At 52.9% G+C, this 13,402-nt stretch overlaps 1 protein-coding gene across 4 annotated transcripts in view; it reads left to right on the top strand.

The window, feature by feature from the left end:
• Window positions 1–13,402, top strand: part of COL2A1 (collagen type II alpha 1 chain) — a 63,702-nt gene that overhangs the window by 49,527 nt on the left and 773 nt on the right. For all 4 annotated transcript variants that reach the window (XM_048834737.2, XM_048834738.2, XM_075121799.1 and 1 more), the window contains 12 exons: window positions 29–190; window positions 291–398; window positions 2,860–2,967; window positions 3,407–3,460; window positions 4,058–4,165; window positions 6,157–6,210; window positions 6,630–6,737; window positions 7,366–7,419; window positions 8,013–8,120; window positions 8,822–9,110; window positions 9,728–9,915; window positions 11,124–11,366. In XM_048834737.2, the coding sequence (XP_048690694.1) occupies window positions 29–190; window positions 291–398; window positions 2,860–2,967; window positions 3,407–3,460; window positions 4,058–4,165; window positions 6,157–6,210; window positions 6,630–6,737; window positions 7,366–7,419; window positions 8,013–8,120; window positions 8,822–9,110; window positions 9,728–9,915; window positions 11,124–11,366 (1,584 nt within the window). The remainder of the gene's footprint in view (window positions 1–28; window positions 191–290; window positions 399–2,859; window positions 2,968–3,406; window positions 3,461–4,057; window positions 4,166–6,156; window positions 6,211–6,629; window positions 6,738–7,365; window positions 7,420–8,012; window positions 8,121–8,821; window positions 9,111–9,727; window positions 9,916–11,123; window positions 11,367–13,402) is intronic.

The raw sequence follows: 13,402 nt of genomic DNA, 5'->3' as shown, positions 1-13,402 counted from the left end.
TCACTAAATCCTTTCATTTCTCTTCTAGGGTAACCCAGGCCCCGCTGGCCCACCAGGTGCTTCTGGCAAAGATGGTCCCAAGGGCGCTCGTGGTGATGGGGGCCCACCGGGCCGTGCTGGTGACCCTGGTCTCCAAGGCGCTGCAGGTCCTCCTGGTGAGAAGGGAGAGTCCGGGGAAGATGGCCCACCTGTAAGTTTTCACGTGCACGTTGCCTTGTCTTTGACTGCACAATAGTTACTACCTAGTGCAGCCTCTGCTGGATTTTACCTCCTGCCTCTGTCTTTTCCAGGGGGCCGATGGGCCACCCGGTCCTCAAGGTTTGGCAGGCCAGCGAGGTATTGTCGGTCTTCCCGGCCAGCGTGGTGAGAGAGGTTTCCCGGGGCTGCCGGGTCCCTCCGTAAGTAGCTTTACCTTGCAAAGTCAAAGCCAGGCAGAGTCAGACTGTGCCAGCCCAGCTCACAAAGCCCTCGTGCCCTATAGCTGAAGTGCACAGCTTATTTCTCTGCAGAGGTGGAATGAAGCGGATGTGCTGAGAGAGCTAAAGTGAGAGGGTCGGAGCAAATCCGTGGGTCTGGGCTCTTTCCTTACTGGGAGTCTGTGAAGGTGCGTCCCGGGCATGTGCTGCCCGCTGGTGCACCCTGCACTAAAAAGGGGTCCTGCTGGAAGGGAAGAGCAGTGAGTTCAGTCCTCCAGGGGTTGCCTAGAGAGGAGAGGCCTCTCATGATCAGCTGCTGGCAAAACCAGCAAAAGTTGCTGCTCCAGCACCTAAAAGGGCAAGAAGCAGGTGGAGGCCAATCAGGACCCAGCAGGCCATAATAAAAGGGTTGGTTGTGTCTACTATGGGCCAGTTCTGGGTGAAGTCAGGACAGGGAAGCTACCTAGTAGCTCCCTCGGGCTCCCTCGGGGGTCTAACCTCGGTGATGTTTGCCTTGGATCTCTGTGATGGGCTATTATTTATGATAGGGACTTTAACGCCTGGGTGGGTATCGTGTGTTCAGCATTAATTTGTTTCCTGTAAACCTGCAGCGAGCCTGTTCTGCAGAGCCCTTATGACGACAGATAATGCTGTCAGGCATCTCTTCTATCTAGCCATAAAGAAAGGGAGTTGAGCATGACACCCCTGGACATGCTTATGATGCCCAAGTCAAGAACCCATGGACTAGATGGATAAAAGAGACAATTTGAGATCAGAGGGAATTTAAACCAAAAGAACCTTTTTTGGACAGTGTCGTTTAAAACAATTCAGCATTGATAAACCAGGAAATTCAGCGTTAAGGTCCCACAAACGTCCTTAACTCTGCCCTGCATCCACCACCCCATTGTGAATCACGGAGATTCAAGTCTGGGATAAGCCCCGGAGAAGACAGCCAATGAAAAACTAACTGACAAATGGGCCGTGGAAGAAATTTACCCTCGTGCAGAGGGACCACGCAATATTTCTGCACCACTTACATCCCCCTGCAGGGCTTGTGAGTGACTGGACTGGTCTCTAGACCTTGTGCTGAATTTCACCCTATATGCACTTGTCAGCTCCTCTATACTGAGCATGTCATGGAGCCTAGAAGTGCTCTCGGACTGGGTTGACAGCACGTGTATATTTTAAGACCGGAAAGCACTTCTGTTCACAGCACTTCCAAACCTCACCGGCTTTTGGGTGCATGGGGATCATCACTAATGTTATAGGCCCCTATTCTCCATTGCCTGGCACCTTGTGCTGTCACTAACACGTGCAACACACTGCTAACTCAGAACAGTTACACTTTGTTTCACTAGGAGGGTGGTGAAGCACTGGAATGCGTTACCTAGGGAGGTGGTGGAATCTCCATCCTTAGAGGTTTTTAAGGCCCGGCTTGACAAAGCCCTGGCTGGGATGATTTAGTTGGTGCTGGTCCTGCTTTGAGCAGGGGATTGGACTAGATGATCTCCTGAGGACTCTTCCAACCATAATATTCTATGATTTGCACCCAGCTTGCCTGGACGTTGTTGATGACACAAAGTGCCGATCAATGGAGAATCTGCCCCGTATTCTTCACTGAGATTTCACATAGCCCCTGTACATTACTTTTGTCCATAGGTTCCAATCAGGGAGGCACTGCCTCTTGAGAAGTCACTGGAGGGAGTTAGCATGTTCCAGGCAATGCTCAGCACCCCTCAGGGTCTGACCTATATTAAATTCAGTTGCCCACCCATCATCTCTCACTATCAGAGCCAGTGCGGAAGCTGGTTGCTTCCCACTGAAAATGTGGAGTTTTCAAGGAAAAAACTAGAACTGAACATTTTCAGCTGACAAGGTTTTCGGGCATTCGAGGACAATTCACAATTTTCCGCCCAACAGCGGATGATTTTCGGGAACGAACCTGTGGCTTTGCAAACCTCGATTGTGTGTCAAAAAGCCCGTTTTGGTGGACAGTTTTCAAACAGCCCCTATTCAGCGTACCCCTTGGCACAGCGGCTCCTCAAGGCCTATCGAATGCAGCACCTCTGGCGTCCATGTCGTGAGATACGCAGTGGCCAACACAAGTGAGAGACTCCATTGGAAGGACAATGCCGGCCATTAGCTTACGTGGCCTATTTCATAAGTGGCCAGCCTGAGGTAAAACCATTCTGCTCCACCAGGAGAGCCTCGCTGCAACTTTCAGGCAGGAAGGATGCTCAGGCCTGATCCAAAGTCAATGGAAAGTCTCCTGTTGAGTTGGGTCAGAAGGTCGTGGGGTCAGGTTTGGGCTTTAGGATGGAAGGTATCTTATGACCCTGACGGGGGGGCTAATTGTCAGGAAAGTGACGGTGCAGAAGCAGCCCGTGTGCTGCACGGGGATCAGCTCACTTGGATTGTTTCTGTTCTTGACCCTCTGCTTTAGGGTGAGCCTGGCAAACAAGGAGCCCCTGGAGGTGCCGGCGACCGTGGGCCACCTGGTCCTGTGGGCCCCCCAGGTCTGACTGGTCCCTCTGGTGAACCTGGGCGCGAGGTAAGCAACAAAACCGGCTAGGCGTGTGAACGGTCTGGAAACGAAGGGAGACGCGTTTCCACAGCCAGATTCTAAGAGCCGCAAGGCTGGGTGTGAATCAGCCATCAGTTGCACTTCTCAGCCTTCGGCCTCATCCCGTTCCCATGGTGACGGCTGGATAGTATGGGGATCCCCCTTCCCTGGGTGTAATCCAGATCCCCCTTCCCCAGGGGAGGGCCAGGAACATGGCCTCACTAGTTCTGGCTGCCCTGGGACAGCCCAGTTCCTAGTTCTCCCGTTCTAGAACTCACAGGAGCCTTGCACGGGAAGTTTTGTTTCACCAGCTGCCTGTGCGGCCAGCTCCTTTGCCCAGGTCTGCACACATCCTACCCACTTCCCCAGGCAGAACTCCCTGGGTGGCCTCCAAGGAATCACCTTCTCCTCCTCTTCTCGTTCACAGGGCACCCCCGGGTCTGATGGCCCCCCTGGCAGAGATGGCGCAGCTGGAGTGAAGGTGAGCTTCTATCCCAGGGTGCCTTTGAGCACCCTGCACCCATCTCTGCTCTCCAGCAGCAGGGTCCCAGGGCTTGGGGGTCTCATGGGGTGCCATACCAACAGCTCCCATGAAGCTCCTGCGCTCGGTGAAACAGCGGAGATTGGTTCATTCCCTTCTCGTGTGACCGCAGGCATTGGGCTCATGATGCCCTGTAGGGTCAGGCCTGCACTGGATGCCATGTTCTGGGCAGCAGCGGCTGCCAGGAGCTGGGCCAGGTGGAGCCTCTGCCTAGCACACCGGCTTGCTCCTGTGTTTGCATAGAAGTGAATTTGTGCTTTGCCGGTGGCTGAATGAGCCCCCATCAGGCTGCTTCGCGCAGAGCTGGACAGCGGTGGGGGGCTTCTTGCCCCACAAAGGCGGTCGCTGGCCTATCCAAACCTTCCCATGGTCCTTGGCCACACATCTGCCCCAGAAGAACAAAGGTCAGAGGTGACCTGTGGAACCAGGGAGGCGAGGGAACGGTGACGTCGCTAGGTGACATCATGGCCTCCTGGGGCACAGCGAGGAGAGCACGTTGCCATTAACATTAACAGCTGTGTCTTTGTCTCCTGGCAGGGTGATCGTGGTGAGACTGGTGCTGTCGGTTCTCCAGGTGCTCCTGGCCCTCCTGGCTCCCCAGGTCCGGTTGGTCCAACTGGCAAACAGGGAGACAGAGGAGAATCTGTAAGTGTCCCTTAGTGCCCAGCAGCTCATCAAGGGGTCAATGGTCTCACAAGGGGAATGTAAGAGTACCAGACAGAGTACCGAAAAGGCTCTGGGTATTTGAGAATACCGCCCAGAGTACTGTAAGAGCTCTGAGTATTCATGAGTACTGTTTAGAGTGCAGTCAGGGTTATGAGTACTCAAGAGTACCATCCAGAGTTCAGTAAGGGATTTGAGTATTCAAGAGTACCATCGAGAGTACAATAAATGCCCTGAGCACTCAAGACTACCACCTAGAGTACAGTGCGGGCTCTGAGTACTTGTGAGTACCATCCAGAGTACAGTAAGGGATTTGAGTACTTGAGAGTACCATACAGAGTACAGAAGGGATCTGAGTATTCATGAGTGCCATTGAGAGTACAGTAAAAGCCCTGAGTATCGAGAGTACCATCCAAAGTACAGAAGGGGTCTGAGTATTCAAGAGTACCATCTAGAGTATAGAAAGGGATCTGAGTATTCAGGAGTACCATAGAGAGGAAATACTTTAAGTGTATTTGAGAGGACCGTTTAGAGGCAGTGTGATCATTCAGCGTCAGTGCCCTGATTTAAGAGTATTTCAAGGTATCATTCAGAGTCAACTGACTATTGATTTTGCTTGTACAAGAGCAGTGGGGATTTTCTCCAGAGCAGAGACCAGTAGATTGAAATCGACGTGCATCACTGAGTCCGTGGAACCCAGGGCTTTGCTGTTAGGATGAAGCATGGAGAACAGATGAGCTGATGTTACCTCCCACGGGGGTTGGTTTCAGCCCCAGAGACTTGGCCATCCTATATGGCTTCCTCTATTCCACTTGCTGTCTGACTATTGCAGCAAATGGCTTGGCTGGCTGGGCTGGCTGGGCTGTTGGGGGGTGGAACAACCTGCCTCAGGAGAAGCATCTGCCCAGAAAACGGGTTTCCAATTCCCAATTGCAAGCAGTCACATCCGAAGGCAGGTTCCAGAGTGATGCTGGTGCAATCAGGGAACAGAATCAGTACCAGGCAGTCGGTGCATCCAGTGGCAAGTTTGGAGGCCTCCTTGAGAGCTGCTGTCAAACCAGCTGCAGAAGCAAGAATTGTTTGCCAAATTTCAGATACCAAATAAATGAGAGAAAATCACCATCACCCCATGCAGAAAAGGATCGATATCAGCCAGCTGGTCAGAGGGTTGCAGCCCTGGCTGAGCTGATCAAAGCCACTTGCCCAACTCCCATTATTTTCCATGGGAATTAATGGGGTGCGCAGATGTCCTGGAAAGCTTTGAAGTTCTCACCCAAAAGGGCTAATGTGATCCTTGGATGCGTAACCTGGGGAATCTCAAGTAGGAATAGGAAAGTTATATCACCTCTGGTTTTGGCACTGGTGTGATCGATGCTGGAATCCTGTGTCCTGTTCTGGTGTCCACAGTTCAGGAAGGATGTTGATAAATTGGGGAGGGTGCAGAGAAGAGCCACGAGAATGATTAAAGGATTAAAAAAACCTGCCTTATAGTGACAGCAACAAGGAACTCAATCTGCTTAGCTTAACAAAGAGAAGGTTAAGGGGTGACTTGATCACAGGCTAGAAGTACCTTCCTGGGGAACACATATTTAACACTGGGCTCTTCAGTCAGGCAGAGAAAGGTCTAACACGATCCAGCGGCTGAAAGCTGAAGCTAGACAAATCCAAACTGGAAATACGATGCACCTTTTTAACAGTGAGGGTAATTAACCATGGGAACAAGTTACCAAGGCTCATGTGGATTCTCCGTTGCTGGCAATTTGAAATCCAGATTGGGCATTTTTCTACAAGGCCTGCTCTGGGAATTATTTGGGAATAAGTCAGACTAATAAATCAGACTAAATGACCACAGTTGACCCTTCCAGTCTTGGAAACTAGGAGTCAACAACAACCCTTCAAATGTTACAAAGGGTATGGATGACTCGTTCATAGGGTCATTATGATGTCTATAACCAACCTTTGTCTTTTTCCAGGGCGCTCAAGGCCCCATGGGTCCCTCTGGACCCGCAGGCGCACGTGGCATGCCGGTAAGTCATCCTCATGAGGAATACGCTGCCTGGTCCCCCGAGCGGCAGAGCACCCACTGTTTCCACTGATGTCTGTTGCAGCTGCTCAGCGCCTCTGGAAATCTGGCTGATATATGTCTGTGAGAGGGAATTTTCCCTTTTGTTCTGTATACTTTTCTCCTGCTGCGTGATTCTGGAGAGTCAGATGCAAGGGGTTTCCAGCTGGAACTCCTGTGGGATGCACAGACCGGCACTGCATCCAGCTGCAGGGGATGCACTCTGGGCTGCGCCATGCCCTGCAGTGTGTGGCACGTCCGTGCCTTGTGCCCAGCACTCTGCACTATGGCATGTGTCATGCCTGGCCCTCTGGGATGGACCACGCCCTGGCCTTTGACCTTTCCTGCCCCAGGCTGAAAGCTCTTCTCTTTCACCCCTCTCAGGGTCCTCAAGGTCCTCGTGGTGACAAGGGCGAAGCTGGAGAGGCTGGTGAGAGAGGTCTGAAGGGTCACCGAGGATTCACTGGTCTGCAGGGTCTTCCTGGACCTCCCGTAAGTTTCAGCATCAGAGCCTCATCTTTGGCCTGAGCTCACGGCGCAGGACTCGGGACAGAACATGCCGTGCCAGGGCTGATGCAGGGGCACTGGGCTGTGTCCCTACCTTGGCCCCATGAGCATAATCCTGCTCCTACCATGGCCCCAGCCATCTGTGTGTCTTGGAAGGTTCGGCAGCCTGTCTCACTGAAGGCCTGTCAAGAGCTGAGACATCCCACCACCTCCAAAGCCAGAGCCCTTCCACCCCAACTGCTCCCTTTGGAGTCAAACAAATCAGCCCCCCCCATTTCCTCCATTCTCTGAGGGAAGTGGGTTGGGAGAGGGGAGCGCAGGGGGCTCTGGGCCACCCCACCATGTTGGTCTTGCTGTAGCATAAAGCTCCTAGCCTTGGGCCAGGCGAGAAGCTGACAGCCTCTCTTGGCGTGGCTAAAGGGGGCCCTCCACTGGGCCAGGCCTCACCTGGCTTTGGGCTGCTCATGCCTCAGAGACACCAAACCTAGCCCTTGGGTAAGGGCTGCTCTTGCCCACCCAGAATCCCCTGCCTGGCCAAGGTTCTGCACCCCCCAGAGGGAAGCTGTCCAGATGCTGAGATATGACTATGTGGTTCTGTTTCCACCCCCTTCAGGGTACATCTGGAGATCAAGGTGCTACTGGTCCATCTGGTCCTTCTGGTCCCAGGGTAAGTCCAGTTCCCAGAGCGTGGGAGGGTAGCGGGGGACCAAGGAACAGCACAGTGCAGGTTCAAGTGAAATGGCCTAGTCAGTTGCTTAGCCAAGCTGAGCAAAGTGCAGAAAATAATCAACAGCATTACGGGCAAAAAGGACATTGGGTTTTAGTCTTCTTTCCAGCTTCAAGGAGGAGAAATTCAAGGGAGATTTTAGTAACCTGGATAAAGAACTCTGTACTTCCAATGTAAGGTCGTGAGCTGTGTACACACACACCCGTGCCCTCTGCTGGATGGAATGAGAAGTGCTGCTCTGTGTGTCACTGCCCCTACAGTGCTAACAGCGGGTGGAGATTCTCCTTATCATTTGCACTAAGGTCAGTCTCCATTAGCCATTAGCAGCAAAGGAAGATGTAGTCGGGTTCTCAGTGGCCATGGCACGTAACAGAGGGATGGATGGGGAAGTCCAAGGTGCCCCATTCATTGCATTATGAATTAGCCTGGCTGCCTCATTAGTGCACAGAGCCCTTTGAGCTTGCAGGTGTCTTTTTACATCATGATTCTTTCACGGCCTGGCTCTCAATTCCCCCCTTGTGAATCTTTTCTAGGGTCCCCCAGGCCCTGTTGGTCCCTCTGGCAAAGATGGTTCAAATGGCATGCCCGGTCCGATTGGTCCTCCAGGTCCTCGTGGTCGTAGTGGCGAAACCGGACCTGCTGTAAGTACTGTGCCCCTAGCAGAGCTGCCGGCCTTTCAACCTGGGCCTTAAGGACTCGAACTCTACCGGCGAATGGGGCAGCTCATAGCCCCATACCCGACCAAAGGCTTGGCCTTTCCTGTGAAGTGCAGCTGCAGGACACTTACATGTTTTGAAGTCATTTGTACTGTGTCTCCATCACCCTAAACCACCCTGAGTGGTTCCATCACCCTGACCTGCGCCATCATCTTCATCTCCCGCAAGTAGCTCCATCTCCCCAATCCACCCTGAGCAGCTCCATCATCCTGATCTGCCCCAAGTGACTCTGTCACCCACAGTTCTATCACCCCAATTCCCACCGAGCGGCTGTATTTCCGACTGCTTCCCTCATCCTAACTGGCTCTGTCACTCCAGTCTGCACCCAGCAACACTGTTCCCCCACCATCTCTCTCCCTCAGGGGCTCCATTACCTTGACCCGCCCCTAGTGGGTCCACCCCCACAGTGACTCCCTCACCCCAGTGTAACCTCAGCAGCTGGCTGTCATTGCCAGTTCAATCTCCTAGCGGAGAAGCAGCCAGAAGACTGGTAAATCCATTCATCAGCTCGACGGGGCCTTGTCTTCCCCTTTGCTGAGCCCAATGGGGGGACATGGGGACAGCAACAGGATGGAGATTGGCTCTGAGTTCTAAACAAGGATTGTCTCTTTCCCCTCCCATTGCAGGGTCCCCCTGGAAACCCTGGACCCCCTGGACCTCCTGGCCCCCCAGGCCCCGGCATTGACATGTCGGCCTTCGCCGGTTTGGGCCAGGTTGAGAAAGGCCCTGACCCTATGCGCTACATGCGAGCTGACCAGGCCTCTAGCGACCTGCGCCAGCATGATGTTGAGGTCGACGCCACTCTGAAATCCCTCAACAACCAGATCGAAAGCATCCGCAGCCCCGAGGGCTCCAAGAAGAACCCAGCCCGGACCTGCCGTGACCTTAAACTCTGCCACCCTGAGTGGAAGAGCGGTGAGTGCCAGGCACAGAGCCGGGTGCTGAGCGTGGTGATTTGCAGCACCAGGGCTGCAGGGGCCACAGAGCCAGGAGGGAACCAAGGCGTTTCAGCTTCCGAATCCCTCCCTGCCCACCTCCTCTGAAATACTGACCCTTCAGGCATTGTATGGACGGGGGGCTGTGCAAACCTCCCCACCTGCCGCTCTGCCAATGCACCTCACTGCTGATCTGCTATTCCAGCCCTCAGCTTCCCACGCACACAGCTCTGCCGATGCCCCTCAGTCCCAACCCACACGCCCCCTTGCTCTTCCATTGGAGGTCTCCCCCATAAGTCTCTCTCACAATGCACATCGCAATGCACCTGCACTGCCCACCTGCTATTCCAGCCCTGTGCTCTCCACACACACACAATGCTGATGCACCTCACTCCTTACCTGTAGCATCCCTGCTATTCCAGCCCTGGGCTCCCCTCCAACGCACATCTCTGTGGATGCACCTCATTCCTGACCTGCACTATCCTCTGCCATCACAGCCCTCCACCTCTCTCCTGAGTTTCAAAACCAAACCAAAAAAACCCCATGAGTCCTAGTTTTACCAAGACACCAACCTCCCATGTGTTTCTGCCATTGCAGGTGACTACTGGATCGACCCTAACCAGGGCTGTACCTTGGATGCCATTAAGGTTTTCTGTAACATGGAGACTGGCGAGACATGCGTCTATCCCAACCCCGCCAGCATTCCCAAGAAGAACTGGTGGACCAGCAAGACCAAGGAGAAGAAGCATATCTGGTTTGGAGAGACCATCAATGGTGGATTCCATGTAAGTGCCTGTGGTTAATGTTTCAAACTAGCCGGAGTTGGCCTCACTTGGGGGAGGAGTTGAGTTTAGGGGTGGGATGAGAGATCTATGGTCTATTCGAAGGGAGAGCCCTTTTCTTTACCTCTATATCCAGCTTCACATTTTTCCAAAGTGAGCAGTGATTTTAGGGGGCTCCACTTGAAACCCCTCCAAAGGGGCCTGATTCTCAAGAAAGGCTGAGCAACCGCCCTCTGAAAATCAGTCTTCTTTAAGATGTCTCAAGTTGGGCACCCCACAAAATCCCCCCAGAATTACTAGTCATGGTTGAAAATACGGGCTCAAGACTAGAGCTGGCTGACATGTCACATGAACCGGAATGGAAATGTTCATCAAAATTTCAAATCTCTCCCGCCCCCCCCCCACCACAAAAACCTGGAAAAAATTGGATAATATGTTCCTGAAAAGTCAGTACGTCTCTCAAACACTGATGTAAACAGACATACTGACCCTGGAAAGAAGGGGGAGTGTCGAAGTGGAGTGAAATCTGCAAAGGAAATAAGAATTCTTAGAATCTCTTCTCAATCTCTAGCATGCCAGTTAGTAGCAAAACATGAAGGGCCAGATTAATAAAGGTATTTCAGAAGGAGCTAGGCACCTAAATCTCTTTGACAATCTGGTGTTCTGTATCCAAAAGAGGTAACAGGGCATCTCAGCTATTGGGAAATACGATTGCTTTTGTGGGGAATTTTTTTATAGAAACTTTCTACTCGAGTGTTGCTTTTCCCTGGCTTCTTCTGAGAACTATCAAGCCTCATATATTATAATGAACTGTGCCCTACTCAAGTACACTTTCCCAGCTCATTGGTAACAAGAGCACCTTGACTTTTCCACACTTAGGTTTTACTCTTGTTTAGCACAAAGGCCTTTAGATCTGGGGTGCCTTTGAAATTTAGAATATGTTAACAGTGGGATGAGGATGACGATTCTGCAGTTCATGCCAACTTTCTGAATTTCCTCTTGATTTTTTTTAACCATGTGGGGTTTTCACAGGAGCCCAGAGAAGTTAGGTACCCAAGTACACTTGGAAGGCAATGGGAAATGAGGTTGTCTTAGACACGTCTTAGAAGACAGGTCTAAGATTGTCTTCCACAATTGCCTCTACCTTCCTAGCTGACGTTCTAGGCCCATTGCTACCCAGACTCACTAACCATCTCGATCTCTCCTTCCAGTTTAGCTATGGAGATGACAACCTGGCCCCTAACACTGCCAACATCCAGATGACCTTCCTGCGCCTCCTGTCCACCGAAGGCTCCCAGAACATCACCTATCACTGCAAGAACAGCATTGCGTACATGGACGAGGCTTCCGGCAACCTGAAGAAAGCCATCCTGATACAGGGATCCAATGACGTCGAGATCAGAGCTGAGGGCAACAGCAGATTCACATACAGTGCCTTGGCGGATGGCTGCTCGGTAAGCTGATGGAAGTTACCGTTGCTTAGGGTTTATATAGCAGGGCATCTGCAAAGTTCTCTATAGACATCAGCTAATTCAGGGGTGGCCAACCTGAGCCTGAGAAGGAGCCAGAATTTACCAATATGCATTGCCAAAGAGCCACAGTAACATGTCAGCAGCCCTCCATCAGCTCCCCAACCCCGCTCCCAGCACCTCCTGCCCACTGGCAGCCCTGCCGATCAGCGCCTCCCCATCCCTCCCCACACCTCCTGATCAGCTGTTTCATGGCGTGCAGGAGGCTTGGAAGGGCGGGGAGGAGTGAGGGCATAGCAAGCTCAGAGGAGGGGGTGGGAAGGGGTGTAGTGGGGGCAGGGCCAGAGGTTGAGCAGTGAGCACCCCCCCGGCACATTAGAAAGTTGGCACCTGTAGCTCCAGCCCCGGAGCCTAGACAAGGAGCCGCATATTAACTTGTGAAGAGCCGCATGTGGCTCCGGAGCCCCAGGTTGGCCACCCCTGAGCTAATTAATCCTCACAATGAGCTCGGGCTGGTTGGTCAGTTGGTGCCATTATCCCCATTTCATGGGGAAACTGAGGCACATGGGAGTTTTTTTTTTTAGGGTGGGCGGGTCAAAATTTTCAAAAGCAGTGATTGTGTGCACCTCAGTTTCAGGGAGATGGCCTTCCTCATGGCACCTATTGCCCCTCTTGGAGATTGGGGCCCCACTGTGCTAAGCATTGCACAGACAAGTAGTAAGGGAAATAGGCCTGGTCTACACTTAAAACGCATACCGGCATTGGTCAGGGTGTGAAAAAACACTCCCTAATGCCATAGCTACGCCCACAGAGAGGGCTTCGGGCAGCACAGCTAAGATTGTGCAGGGAGGTGGTGTCCCTACGCCAGCAGAACTCTTCCTCCTCTCAGCGTAAACTGGTCTACAGCAGGAGGCTCTGCCAGTATCACCTCTAGAGTGTCGATTGCCATGGTCAGAGGAGGAGTCATTCGCTTCCACAGTGAATTAAGACCAAACAAATTAATTCTGAAGCCAAGCGTCCACACGGATATTTAATGCAGTTTAACTAACCCACTTGAAACGTTTATTCGTGAGTGTCAAGCCCTGCGCATCTCGCACTAGCCCAGTGCCATGCTGAGGTCTGGTCTACACTTCAAATGTAGGTCGACATAGCTCTCGCACACGGAGTGTGAAAAATCCACACTCCTGCATGCCGTAGGTATGCTGACCTAGCCCCTGGGGTAGATGCAGCTGGCTAATCAGAATAATGCTTCCACTGACCTACCTACTGGCACCTGCGGAGGTGCTGTTCCCGTAGTGAGTATAAAACCTCTTTTTAATGGTGACAGGAATTAACCACGGAAACAACTTACCAAGGGTGGTGGTGGATTCTCCATCACTGACAATTGTTAAATCAACATTGGCTGTTTTACTAGAAGATCAGCTCTAGGAATGATGTTGGGGGAAGTTCTGTGGCCTGTGTTGTTATACAGGAGGTCTGATCAGATCATCACAATCATAGGCGCCGACTCCATGGATGCTGCAGGGCTGGAGCACCCACAGGGAAAAATTAGCGGGTGCTCCGCACCCACCGGCAGCCAAGCTCCCCCCGCCCCTGCTGCGCCTCCTCCCCGCATCCTGAGCGTGCCGCATCCCCGCTCTTCCCCCTCCCTCCCAGCGCTTCCCGCCCACCGTCTAACAGCTGTTTGGCGGCGCTTAGGACTTTCCGGGAGGGAGGGGGAGGAGCGGGGACGTGGCACACTCAGGGGAGGAGGTGGTGTAGAAGTGGGGCAGGGGTGGGGACTTGGGGGAAGGGGGTGGAATAGGGGCAGGGAGGGGGCTGGGAAAAGGCAGGGTGGGGCGGGGACTCTGGGGAAGGGGGTAGAATTGGGGCAGAGCGAGGACGGTGCAGGGGTGGGACTTTGGGAAGGGGGGGGTCGAGCACCTGCGGGGCAGAGGGGAAGTCAGTGCCTATGATCACAATAGTCCCTTCTGGCCATGGAATCTGTGAATCTACATGATGGGGTTATGCTGGCGTAGAGA

Source organism: Caretta caretta, chromosome 20 (assembly GCF_965140235.1).
Source record: "Caretta caretta isolate rCarCar2 chromosome 20, rCarCar1.hap1, whole genome shotgun sequence".
Taxonomy (NCBI): domain Eukaryota; kingdom Metazoa; phylum Chordata; order Testudines; family Cheloniidae; genus Caretta; species Caretta caretta.
Note: the sequence above shows the minus strand (reverse complement) of the source record. Positions and strands in the feature narration are given on the sequence as shown.